We start from the raw sequence: 14,364 nt of genomic DNA, 5'->3' as shown, positions 1-14,364 counted from the left end.
TGAAGGAATGGGAGTCACGACTCGGGTCTTGGAAAACTTGCCTAAGGAAGTGACGTTTAGTCTGCCGAGCTGAGACCAGCAGGAAACACAGGCTTGAACTGCAGCATGAGTGGGAGGAGGGCTCATGGCAGAGGGAGGTCTCAGGAAAATGCCAGGGACAGGTGGCACGTGGGACAGTACCAGCCGAGAATGGGACCCAAACCAGGCCCACGTGTATGGGGCCACATTTGCCTTATTAAAGGAAACAGGTTTTACTCTATGAGCAATGGAGACCCCTTAGAAGATCTTTAAGTGGGAAAACGAGATGAGCTCTGGTGGGTTGTGAGGCTCGCCTGGTATTCGGGGGGAGATTATGTAGCTTGGGCCAGGCCGGTGGAGGGAAGTGAACTTGCTGTGTTCTGGATGGGCGGAGAGGTTGGACTGGCAGATTTTATTCTGCTGGATTTTATTCAGTAGCAGTAGGACCTTGAGAGGTTGTTTTCAGTGATTAACATGGGTTTTCTTCTACTTCATTTTCGCTGGGCCCGTGATAATTGTACACACAGGCCTGTCAAGTAGAACCCTTTTGAGTTGCTTTATGTTCAGATGGAGACAGTGGCACCCATGGGGTGAGACTTCAGCACTCAGCTCCACACTCACGAGCCCTGTGACCTTGGGAAGCTTACCTGACTTTTCAGTAAAATGGGGGAAACAGTAGCACCTATTACATAGGATTGTGCTTTTTAAATTCAAAGAGTTGATTCGTATAAAATACTTCAAACATGATCTGTGAAATAGTAAGTGCACAAAAGGTGTTAGGTATTGTATTTGTGATTGAATACAAGTTCACATTTGTACTATCTGTCTTCCCTTCAGAAAACTCGAATATGCCACTGTGAGCTTAAAGGACCTTGACTTCCCCGCAGCTCTAGTTAACACACAAAACATACTGCATAGAAATTAGAATGTGAAAATAAGGGGTACAAGTCATCTATCAAGGTTTGAAATGATAATTTTTAATATGTCTCACTCCTCATGAACTAGAGAATTCATCTTATACAATAGAGTCTATCCTTGAATGTCTTTCACTTCATGCTTCTCATTGCTTTTAATTATTCTTTATTGTGCTCTAGATCTTTCCGCCCTTTTTTTGTTGTTGTTCCTTCAGGCATTGGTGGTGGTAAGAATGGCCCCGCCAAACCTTTCCTTCTCAGAAGAGGTCTGTGTGTGCCAACTATTGTGAGGGAAATGGAATGTATTACTGGCCTGATATTATTGAAATTTCAAGGCCTTACCTTTTAAATGCTTTAGTCCCACAGGGGGAGGACTGCTGAGAATAACCTTCTTGCCTACTGTGCAAACATCTGTAAATGCACAGGCACAGCAATTGTGGCAGTTCCCACCCAGCCAGAAACTGCAGAAATCCAATACTGGGGCTGGATTGCAGCTGTTCACACCTGAAGGGAGGGAGGTCTTTCAGTCCTTTGCCTGCTGTTTTGAATTCCTTGTCTTGGGAGTTGTTTTCTTTTTTCTTTGTATTGATTTTAGAGGGAGAGGAAGAGAGGAGAATTGATAGAAACACATTAATCCATTAATCTGCTGCCTCCTGCACGCATCCTACTGGGTGGGGATCAAGCCCGCAACCTGGGCCTGTGCCCTGACCGGGAATCAAACCAGTGACCTCCTGGTTTATAGGTCCATGCTCAACCACTAAGCCACACCAGCTGGCCTGTTTGTCTGTTTTCTGTGAGCAGTCCCCAGTGCCACTCTAACGATGATTCTCCTCGTGGTAAGGGCACTTGCCACACCAGCGTTTGGGAGACGGACATGGAAGGCACAAGAGTACCGGCCTTCTCATGGTCTTCCTACCCCAGTTTCAGCCCTGACAGTAACCACCTCGTGTACCAGGCATGCGACTATAGACTCGGTGTGGGTTCACGAGGGCCAGTCACCCAGCAGACCCACTAGGAGCTGCTAAATCAAGTGGAGTAGCCTCGATGTCAGTAAAGTCTGCCTGCCCAACCTGCATTGTGCTTTCTCACGGTGTCAGGAGACATGTATCTCTGTCTCATAGTGTATCCCGGTCTCGGGAAATAATCTGAAGTATGTCAGAGAGAAGAGAAAATCAGGCCCAGCCCTGAGCAGTTTTATTGTTGAGCTGCCACAGTGACGGGTCAGGGAGAGGCCTGTGGGGTGGAGAAGGGACCATTCTCACAGGCTAACAGTGCACAGCGCCCCAAGGGTGAAGGAGGGGAGAGACAGGGAAGAAAGGGCAGCACTGCACCGGGGACATGGGGGCCCTTTCCTGACACTTCTTTTTTCTTTCTGGGATCAACTTAGAATAAGCTTTGTGTTCAAATACATTTTCATATTTTAACCCCAAACTGGTTTATTTCTTCTGGATACCTGTGCCTAATTTTAGCATTGAAAAGAACCCTACTTTATTCATTTTTCTATCCTAATTTTTTTTTCCATAGTCCAAGTCAGTGGGTAAAAAAGTCATCAAGACTAAGGTGTAAAAGTGAGCCACTAATGCTTATAAACACCCTTTATTTTAAGAATAACCCAAATTTAGTTATGTAAATATTTATAACTGCTGTCACCTTAACTGATGCTCAGCCCAATGCTGAGGTGGGACAGCTGTGTTCTGAGATGACATTTTGTAAGTGAAGTTTCCTCTAAATCAGAAAGAATGGGATTCCTGGATTCTGAGACCTTGTATTAGGGTTTGGCTAAGCAGTAGATTCAAAACAAACAAACACCTCATACGAGACCACCTGGTAGTTAGGTCAGAAGGTAGAGTCCAACGCCCCTAATGCTGTAGATCTGTGGTTCTCCACCAGGAGAGATTCAAAAACACACCCAGACCCAAACCCCACCCCCAGTCAGTTAAATCAGAGTCTCTTAGGTTAGGACATCAGGATTTTTTAAAAGCTCCACAACCATTGTAATATGCAGCCAGAGTTGAGAACCTCTGCCCTCAACAGAGAACAGCTACTGGCAGGCTAGGGTGGCACTCTGGCGACCTAGGGGAATGGAATGAGTTAAGTTGGGGGGCAAAGCCTTAGGGCAGGGAAACTTAGATCTTACAAAAGATGCCCCCATGTAATGAATTGGGAAAAAGTTAAAGCAAAGTGCTTTTAAGTTTCTGCAGATAACCTCTGAAATATAAGTCAAGAAACGGAACCATGCATATATTGTATGTTAATACTTTTAAATACTTATATATTTAATATACTTTAATAATAAATAGTATGGTTTATAAATATGCATACAGACTTATTCACTCATTCATTTGTTCATTGAGCCCCTGCTATGGGCCATAAACCACAACAGCCATGCTCCCCTCCAGTTGAAAGTAATCACAATGGGGTCTAAACATAAGGAAGGGCAGGTGAGTTGCACTTTGGAACTTGGCCCTATGGCCTAGAACAGGGGTGGGCAAACTTTTTGACTCGAGGGCCACAATGGGTTCTTAAACTGGACCAGGGGGCTGGAACAAAAGCATGGATGGAGTGTTTGTGTGAACTAATATAAATTCAAAGTAAAGGAGCAGAGGGGAGAGCAAGAGAACCGGATAGAACAGCCGGATCCGGCCCGGGGGCCGTAGTTTGCCCACGGCTGGCCTAGAATGTCTCTGGGAAGACTCTTGTTGGGCCTTGAGGGGAGAGGTAGCTTTCTTCCTGCCGGCACACACCACCCATGATGCCGGAACATTGGATGCATCCACTGTAGCCATTGTCATCAACATTATTCCTAGAAGTTTCAGAACAGGTGGCACAGGCCTGTGTATCTAATGAAGGAGGCAAAAAGTGTTTGGGCCACTCCTTTATTTTGCGAGTCACATTGGGAAGACTATCTGTTTGCACAAAGATGGACTTGGTATTTCATTTCTTGTGAGTAAGTAACCAGCTGTTACATACACAATGGATGTACCTCTCTGCAAACTGGAAATGTAGTCATTGATGGATCCGATGTTTACTTACCTCCTCTGTAACCTTAGATTGAAGTCACTGAAAATTTCAGCCTATACATCAGGAGAATGGCATGCATGTGCCAAGGGACAGGGGCCAAAATGGCAAGTGCAATTTTTTGGGAGGTGGTATACAAGGTTCCATAAAAGGACTACACTCAGTGATATCAGGGAGTGGAGTTGGTTTTCATGGGGAGGGTAAGAATATGTAGCCAGAAGCACAAGGAGGGATGGTGGAGGCTTGAATTGGGGAAAGAAAGGAGGGAGGCTTTGATAGTGAGGAAGGAGAAAAATATTACACAAAACCAGTTGATAATTGGTCAGGAGAAATGGGAGGTGCCTGAAGGGTCCCCTTGGATGTGCCACCATTGCTCAGTATCCAAGCCTCAGCCAAGGAATAACCATTAATATCTTTCAATGCACCTTGTTTTTGTTATAGTGCTTTGCTGTTTATTAAATGCCTGAGTGATCATTGACTCCATGAATTCTCAAAATAACCCCAACAAATGTTATTGAAATCAATATGTAGATAAGGAAAGATGAAGACACTAAAGCTCACAGTGGCTGAGTGACATGCCCAAAATCACACAGCCAGTGAAAAAGCTGAGGCCAATCTCCAGTTCAGATATTGAGCTCCAAATCCATTAGTCTATATTGTCAAGATACTACAGCACAACTGGATCCCAGTCCCAGCACATACCTGAACGGGTATCTGATTCCACATATAGCATGTGCCTCTCTGCGCCTTTGAAGTTGTATTCCTCACATTTCCTGCACTTCTGCTTGTCTTATAAAGACTTATAATGGTACATTTATTTCCCCAAATATGCATGATCATCAAATGGAGTTTGGGGATTTTCTAAAATCTGGATTAAAAGAAATATTGAATTTCAACTCTCTATGCCTGCTGGTATCTATAGCACTGGCATTCTGAAATACACATTTTCCCACGCTTTTACCCCAGTCCATTAGAAAGAGTTTTTAATTCTCAGATCTCCTAAGAGCTAAGAAAGGAGTTGCTTATCATGTTCAGTGACAAGAAGTACAACTGCTTAAATCTCTAACTTCTCTCTCACTTTAGGAAGTCAGACCCCCCCCCCCAAAAAAATGGATTAATTTGACAGAATAAGAAAAATATTAGACACAAGAAAAGGACATTTTCCTGTAGAGGCTCATTTCATTCTATATACCATTTCCCTGGGATATCTGCCAATTGTTAGCAAGAAGAGTAATGTTATCCATGTTTTAAAATATCACTCTTGAGTATTATGGAGATAAATAGCCAAATGATGGAAAATACCTTTCTTTCAAGTCAGTAGTTTAGGGGTAGAAAAAGCTCAAATACAGATATGTTGGATGATATGAGAAAATTCAACTATGAGTGAAAAATTCTGTCTTTCTATAGGTACTCTTAAAAACAGTACCCTTTTGCATCAATACTAGAAAGGAGAGCTATGTCCATCTATGCCGCTACCTTCACGGCGGGGTTCAAGGATCTGAAGGAGGGGCCGACACACAAATGAAAATGATATACAAGAAATATGAATTTAGAAGGCATTGTGGGCCAGGTGGAGCCTCTTTCTTGAAGAGACACACCGACATCTGGCCTGGTCTGCTATTTATTTACTTGAATACACATTTTCCCTTTAGCAATGCATACAGGCATATCAAAGGTAAAGTTTGGTAAACAGTAAAAGGATTATCAGGTTGGGGAATTGCCTTGAGACACCACTATCTTAACAGGAACAATCAGTGCTTAGCTTCAGCCCTGCTAACGCCCAAGGTCCATGGGCCTTCCGTGTTCCTTGGTGCACTGACAGTATTGGCAAGTGGTGGCTTCCCACACATCTATAACAGTGAGAGAACTGCATGTGATTTATTTGCAAGCCCAGAAATTTTCTACTTGGAACTGACAAAGGAAAAAGAAAAGTTTCTGTTGTTCTGCTGCAGGACCCATGCAGGAGACCATCTACGACTTCTGGAGGATGGTGTGGCACGAAAACACGGCGAGCATAATAATGGTGACCAACCTCGTGGAAGTGGGCAGGGTAAGTGAGACACCAGCATGTCCATTTGTCCCTTGCTTTGTTGGTAACATAAAGTAAGGCCAGAGCAAGCTTCTGGAGCAGTATTTGGTGTCCTCCAGAAAACATTAACTACTACAGCTCCTCCTACTGCTTGCTGCATTTGCTTATAAATTATCAGTAAACATAGTCTGAATTGCTTTCATTTGTTGCAATAGCGACAGGAAAGGCACTCAAGATTTAAAAGCAGTTGTTATCTGGCTCTATTGAGCACACAAAAACACCTCTAAGCATGAATGTTGGCTGTTGGGTATCAAAACTCCCGGGTACCACATTAGATATAACTTCATTCCTTAATTCAGGAAAACTGACTCTAGATATGGTGTACAGTGCTGGATCCAATCCTTAGTTTTGAATCCAGCACCTCCTCTGGCTGAGATTTTATTTCCCTGTGCCTCCACTTCCCAGTCTGCGGAATGGAGATCATCCTCTGCCCCAAGGTTTTGGATCATTTTATCTGTATTAACCATTGATGGCACTATTTTTGTTTAACCAGGAAACTCTTAAATATTTCTAATCCTGAGACTGGTATGTTGTAGGATTATTTCCAAAGTGAAATTTAAAAATGAGAAAATACTCAGCGGGCAGTTGCTTTGTTTTATAATAGGGTCAATTCCATGGTTCTGCCCAACTCCAGAACCCGTTACATCTTAGAGTAGCTGACACTGTGAGATCTACCCTCAGCGAAAGCCAGCCCTGAGGTCAGCCTAGAATTGAAATACTGAGGCAGAAACCATAAAGGTTTTGTTTTGTAAAATTCTCAATCAGACTTTAAAAAAAAATCCTGCCATTTACAACCTGGATGAACCTGGAGGACATTATACTAAGTGGAAAAAGCCAGTCACAGGAGGACAAATACTGCATGGTTCCACATACCTAGAGTAGTCATACCCGCGGAAGCAGAGAATGTAAGAGCGGTTGCCAAGGGCTGGGAAGAGAGGGAAATGGGGAGTTGATGTTTAATGGGAGATAACATCTTGGACCTGTGAAGTGCTAAGGATTTGGACTGAGACTGCCACATAAAACCTAAACCTGCAGAGGGTAGGCCCTCAGAGAAAGTGTAAAGGAAGGCAGCCAGGCACCAAAACAGGGAAATAACAAGGAAGCAAATCAATCTTCACTTAGGATCTGGGTGAGAAAGCATTTCCACTACCTAATGGGTCAAAGTAAAACACCCTGCCATAAATCAGAAAACATTTAGAGCTGTGAGTCATAAAGTACATATAGTCAACTTGTAGGATGCAAATAAAGGGTACCTAAAGAGATATATTCTTACATGTTGTTAGAAAAGAAGACTAAGTATCTAATTCAAAAAGCTAGTTGAAGAACTGAGTACAACTAAAGAAAGAAAAGAGGAAATAATAAATGAGGAGCAGAAAGTGATTAAATAGAAAGCAAAGAAAAAATAATAAAAATCAACATAATCAAAAAGACTGTATGAAAAAAACGAATGAAATAAACATCTGGCAATCAGAGTAAGAGAAAGAAAACCAAAAATAACAAATATTAGGAATAGGATAAAGATGTTTTATTAGAACAAGTAATATGAATAACTAACAATAAATTTGAAAATTTAGATACATTAGGCAGTTTTATAGACAAATATGATTTTCCAAAATTGAGTCAAAAGGAAACAGAAATTCTGAATAGACAATAATTATTTTAAAAGTGAATTATGGTTAAAAAATAAGCCATGAAAAAAAACCAGTCCTGAATATATTTACACACACATATATGTTCTACCAAATATTCAAGAACTGGATAATTCAAATCCTATAAAAATTATTCTAAAAGAAGAGAGAAAGAAAGCTTGCTCCCCCATAATGGGGAAAATTCTAGGTACCACAAATTTAGAAGAGATAAATAGAACAACAGATGAAAATAGCCCAGATGTTGACTGTAGGCATACGTGGGAAAATATGTAATTAGTGGGAGAGCATGAGCCTTTCAATCAACTGAGCTGGGACATTTGGTTCTTCATGTGGACAAAAAAAAAGCTGCTGCCATAAAACACCCAAAAATGAATACCAGATAAGAACCAAAATAGCCCTAGCTGGTTTGGCTCAGTGTATAGAGCATCGGCCTTCGGACTGAAGGGTCTCGGGCTCGATTCCAGTCAAGGGCACATGCCTGGGGTTGCGGGCTCAATTCCCACTAGGGGGCATGCAGGAGGTAGCCGATCAATGATTCTCTCTAAAAATATATATATATATATATGAAAGCTTTAAAACTTTTAGAAAAAATATGGGGAAAATATTTATGACCTTTTCTTTTGTTTGAGGAGGTTCAGGCCTTTATCTCGGGAGAGTAAAAATGCCAACTTGCACGTCCATCTAGCACAACACTCTCTAACAAAGGGTCACAGCATAGTGCCAGCTGCTCAAGAATCAAGAAAGTGCTGGCATCTTTTTTCTTTGTTTTATTGTATTTTTTCCCATCACCATTTATCCCCCCTACACCCTCCTGCACTACCACCCACCCGCCCCCTCTCCTCTGCAGTCACCACACTGTTGTCTGTGTCCATGAGTTCCTTCTCTTTTCTTTTTGCTCAATCCCTCCACTCTCCCCAGCCCCCCGCCCCCAACTATCTGTCTGCTCTCTAGCTATGAGTCTGTCTCTATTTTTCTTGTTAGTTCAGTTTGTTCATTAAATTCCACATATGTGTGAAATCATGTGGTACTTGTCTTTCTCTGACTGGCTTATTTCACTCAGCATATGACCATATTTTTAAAGAATGCATCAAAGGGGCAAAAAGGTTAATGTATGCTTGCAGCCTATATAATCTTATTGACCAATGTCACCCCAATAATAAATTTAATAAAAAGGCAGTAAAAGGATAAAAACTTACAATGCAATATTTTAGGTACTAAAAGTGTGAAAGCCACTCATGTCTTTGAGTCCCCTCTCTGCTGGGAGGCAGTGAGACAGAGGCTGGCCTGGAGCCTGGAGCCGCCATGCTCCCTGGGTCTCTGGTCGCTGAGCCTCTCCTCCCTCCCAACCCCGACCTTTCCCCTCGGCACCTGCTTTATAAGGTTCTTTTAAAAGAACTAATTCTTACCATTTGCAACAGCATGGATGGAGCTGAAGAGCATTATGCTAAGTGAAATAAGCCAGTCAGTGAAAGATAAATACCACATGATCTCACTCATTTATGGATAATAAAGAAAATTATAAACTATTGAACAAAAATAGAGATGGAGGCAAAGAAGCATCGAACAGACTGTCAAACTACAGCTGGAGAGCAGGAGAGGGTTGTGGAGGGGGGGTAAGAGATCAACCGAAGGACTTGTATGCATGCATATAAGCACAACCGATAGACACAAGACACTGGCGGCGGGGGGGGGGGGGGGGGGGAGCGGATGGTGAGGGCAAGTGTGTGGGTGGGGGGGGTGGGTGGGGGTGAAAGGGAGGCCAGGGGAAGTCAATGGGGAAAAAAAACAAAGGAGACATATGTACTACTATTTGTAATACCTTAAACAATAAAATTAAAAAAATAAATTTTAAAGAAAAAAAACACAGATTAAATGAGTTTCTATATATCAGGTGGTTAGGACAGTTCCTGCCCCATTTTGAAGACTTAATAAATAGAGGTATTAATATAACCCGATCTTTGCACCAACAAACCTAAGACCTAGAGTGGTGTTTATAATTCTTTATTTCCCACTCCAAATCTACCTTCTTTAGCTACGAAAGCAGTGAGTAATGACTACTGGAAACCAAAACTACCAACTCCACCAGAAAGTAGCTTCTGTAAGGAAAGAGACAGCCTTACGAAATGTGGTCTCTCCCTCTGGGCACTCCGTGAATGCCCAAGGAAATGAATGAATGAGAATTCATCCAACATAGTGTCAGAGAGCAATTAGCATAAACTAGATTAACTGTGGCATAATTAAACTCAGTATTGTATCTGTTTTCATGCACTTGGGTTTCTTCCCCTGATATGTGTGATGAATTCTGAATCCTTCGTTCATTTCACAAATATTTGTTGACTGCCTACGTCCGCTAAGGAGAAAGATATCTGGAGACTGTTCTCTCAGTACTGTGCTTTCACAATAACTGTTCCCCACCACCTCCAAATATGGCTCATTTGCATCTGAACTTACTTAAAATAACCCCAAGGTGAATTGTTTTGAAAAGTAAAAGGTTATGAAAAATAACTAACACTGGATTTTTAAAAATATAATGGCACACATTTATTTGTTGCTTAGTTGGAATTCCAAAGTACACTGTCTCCAGACTCTGTCTTAGGAGGTAAGCTATTTCCATACAATAAACCTTTTTTTTTTTTCTTTAAGGGAAGATGATGAGGACAGCATAGTCTTTGGCTAAAAATTCAAAAGAAGATTGTGCAAGAAAAATTCAAAAACCCTCCTACAGCAAATAAAGCCCACTGTCTCTTGGACATGGCACATTTAGCAGAGAGCCAGGTTTCGTTTTCAGTTATCTGACTTTAGAAACATGAGAAATGAAAAGGCCATACAGCCCTGGCCGCACGGCTCAGTTGGTTGGAGCACTGTCCGGTGCACGGGAAGCTCATCGTGGGTCTGATTCCTGGTCAGGGCACATAAGGAGCCAATTGATTGAGGTAGCTCTCAAATCGATGTTTCTCTCTCTCCTTTCTTCCCTCTCTAATATCAACAATAAATTTTTAAAATCTAAAAAAAAAAAAAAAAAAGGCCATGAAGCAGTGGTGTCCCTGTTCCTTCCATCAGACACTTAGACGGTCCCATGCAGGGTGATGGCTGTTCTTTTTTTTTTTTTTTGATGGAAACTATTCCTTCTGACAAATAACCATAGAAACTCCAGCTAAAGGTGTGCAACTGAAGGGGAGAGGGTGACTAGGTTTCAGCTTTATCCATAAATGGAAGCCCATACGCTTATTTTTTTAAAATCCTTCTAAATCCTTACCAGGTTTGTGGAGATGTGGTAAGCTCTGAAGAGTCCCCACCTCATTACCATCAGCCCCTTGGACGGGTCTGTCTTCAATTAGTCATGAATGTAATGGCATCTGCCCTTGAAATGTCTGGCATGATTTGGAGGTTTTGACAGGAGGGCACATTCCCTCCAGGACCAGGTGCTGACCTTTTCCCATTGTTAATGCTGCCCACTTGTCTAGAGACGACTTCCCATTTTCCATGCTTATAAACAGCAGCAAAAAAACCACCGAAGAAATCAAAATGACATGGTTTTCCAGGGCAACAACTACCTACTTGCATGTTTATTGCACATGGTGTGTCCTTCATGAATTAGGCATGAGTGAGCTGGATGCCCGTTTGTTTACACAGACTTGCTGCCGATTCATTAGTCAGAGCTGGGAACCGCTTCCCCCTGATTTCTGCCCTGAAGCAGTCTGCAGCAGGCGGCTGTAATTGCCGGTGTTGGAGCCACTGGGAGCCCTTCCCTGTCGCAGCACCTGGTGCAGAAGACACAGACGCTGCACTTCCCTCCAGCAGGGTCCCTGGCACATCTGCGAGGACCTGTCATTATCTAAGACTTCCTTGTCACCACTGAGCATCCCCTTTCAGCCCGTGTGTTCTGGGATGGGACCCTTGTCAGTTTCCCTGGCACCTGCCCGAAGGCTGCACACCTGGCATTTAAGCTGCACTGGAATGTGTTGTGATTGTTTTCCCTCTTTAATGAAACCACCTGAGGGACATTTAACTTTTCATCCAGCCACCAGTTTCCCAGGCACTCCCACTTACACTGTTGGTGTGGAGATGCACAAACTCTGTTGTGTTGAACTAATCCATCTGCCAAAAGTCTTATAACCAAATCTGTGGGACTCCCAAAGGAGGTTTTGCACCAGTAATTTAAGCTAATGATTTCTAAACATATTTAGTCAGTTTGATGAAGACCTCATTAGAATGTGACTATGTGTTAAAAATCCAAATAAGATCTCATAGTCATGTAGGAAAATTATTGTGGAGTTGCTCTGAATAGTTTTTATAACAGGTGACAGTGTTTTTGGAGCTAAAAGAAGTAGGGACTGAGATGTTAACCTCTATCAAGATAGAGGATTGGAGGGAACCACCCAAAATGGATGCTTTAAAGATTATTACCCACCCAAAGAGGTTGGCATAATTCCTTTCCAAACATTTGTCACTAAAAGAGTAATGAAAGAAAAAAGTTTAAGATGAACACTACACATCAGAATTAACTTTCTAATTCACATGCAAGGGAAGTATATTAAGATTCCAAGTGCCCCTTTCACATACAACCAAGAACATCTGCTTTTCTACAAAAGTCACCAGATCCAGGAGCAATGGAAGAAGCAAGAAAGAAGGAAGCCAGATTTATAAAATATGGAAATACTGCTTAATAGTAGGAATAGCGTAGGTAACGCCTAACAGTATAAAACAATAATAATATTTTCTGCAAAATCTTTCAAGTTGTGCCAAGAATCAAACCCATAATGAAGGGAAGAGACAGATTCTGTTCATAGACATTGCCGAAATTGTTCTCCCTTGAACTGTCACTGTTACCTTTGCTAGATCTTCTTTAATGAACTGGATTTTTAAGATGGATCTTTTTTGACCTGGGTAATTATAGCCCCAACTCTTATTAATTTATACTTGTTCAATAAACATTCCTCTTCATTTCAATCTACTGCCAACCATTTCAACAATCATATTAATGTAGCTGATTCAAGCCGTCCCTCCCTCCTTAATTCCCACCCAGGTACTGCCACACTTCACATCACCTCCTCCCAGCGTATCACCCAATAAACAAGCCACTAACAGCTGTCATCAGTAGGAGAGGGGCCTGTACAGAGCCCTTTGTGGCAGCAGGCTCTTCCCAAACAGATGACTCCCTTTGAGGTTCTCACTGCCCAAAGATCTCTGTTTCCCTCCGTAAAAAGTTGGAAAAGCAACCTAAGAGCCTAATTTGTCTTGTTGACAAATTAACTCAAGGTAGGCTTTCTAATACTTTTTAGCATTTAATGATACACTTAGGGTATCACTGGCACTAAGAAATTAAAGATATTTATATTTCACTTGTCCTCAAAGAACATAGAATATGGTAATAAGTAATAATTTCAACAGTTCACTGATATATGTAGGTCAGAATGATGACAGCTGTAGTGAAGGGACCAGTTCTCCAGAGGGAATCTCAGAGGAGTTCATGGAGAATGTGGTGAGGAGCTGGACCTTAATAAGAGAAAGAACTTTAAATGGCAAGAATGAGACAACCACTTGGGGAGGGGGGACAGAGAAAGGAGAGTAAATGGCCAAATGGGGAAAGAGCCAGTGGCCTGGTGTGGCTGTTGGAGAGTTGAGGGGGGAATATAGTGAACTATGAGGCTGAAAAGCTGGTTGAGGCCTTATCAATGGGTGTAAATGCCGTTCTAGGAGTAAGGAAAGGTAGACACAGGAAGTGGGTGGTGTGCCTGTTTGTTTGTTACAATAGAAGGCATTGTGCTGGCGAATCATATGTTCCAATTAGTGTTGCTGATCTAATCTAATCTTAATAGTCATTGGATTTTACATGAAAAAGGTCATTGGTAATCTTTTGCTTGAGTAGTTTCAGAGGAATGACCTATCCGAGTTCTTTGATTGTATGCAACAGAAATCAACTCCGGCTAATTTAAGGCAAAGGGACATTTATTAGAAGAAAATTAGGAGCTCAGGGTGTTGATGTGATGAATAAGGCTTGCAAACAGGGGAAAGACACCAACTCCAGAGGGCCGGTGAGTGGGCGGGACTCACAGCCAGACAGTCTGGTCATGGTGCTGATGCAGAGAGGATGAGCACCAACAATTTCCAGGCTTTCTCACTGTGTTCAGGGTTCAGAACAGAGCATCTGACTCCCCCAGATTGGTTCATGTGCTCATCCCTTGCTCTCCAGGGCCCTTAATTGATAAGCTACCCCTTGGGGAAGAAGTAGTCCTCAAAAGGACGTCAAGGACATATTAGGAAGGATGAATGGATAAAGGGATGTTGAGTGACCAGAAAACAACCAGCATTCACTACGAATGGTGGGACGGAAAGCAGTCTGTAGGGTCAAGGCAAGAGTAGAAAACACGAATGAGTAGACTGGGTTCAATCTTATCAGAAGTTTAGCTGAGAAAGGAAGAGAAAGAAATAAACAGAGAAGCATTTACAATCAAAGGATATTTTAAAGGTGGGAGACCTTTGAAAATTATATGTGCTACAGAAAGAATCAGGAGAAAGGGAGAGATTAACACCTTAGAAGGCAGACCGCTGAGGGGATGTTTTCCACGAAATCCGTAGTTCAGCCTTATAAGAGACAACATCTTCCTGAGCCTGGAGAACAGAGACAGGTGAGGATGTAGTGAAATCAATGTAACCAAAACAAATGAACACACTT

General features: G+C 42.2%; 1 protein-coding gene across 10 annotated transcripts in view; it reads left to right on the top strand.

Annotated features, from left to right (window-relative positions):
* Positions 1 to 14,364, top strand: part of PTPRM (protein tyrosine phosphatase receptor type M) — a 668,229-nt gene that overhangs the window by 608,311 nt on the left and 45,554 nt on the right. For all 10 annotated transcript variants that reach the window (XM_080683128.1, XM_080683126.1, XM_080683127.1 and 7 more), the window contains one exon: positions 5,903 to 6,000. In XM_080683128.1, coding sequence (XP_080539254.1) covers positions 5,903 to 6,000 — 98 coding nt within the window. The remainder of the gene's footprint in view (positions 1 to 5,902; positions 6,001 to 14,364) is intronic.

The sequence above is a fragment of the Plecotus auritus genome (assembly GCF_963455305.1).
Source record: "Plecotus auritus genome assembly, chromosome: 8".
Classification (NCBI taxonomy): Eukaryota; Metazoa; Chordata; class Mammalia; order Chiroptera; family Vespertilionidae; genus Plecotus; species Plecotus auritus.
Note: the sequence above shows the minus strand (reverse complement) of the source record. Positions and strands in the feature narration are given on the sequence as shown.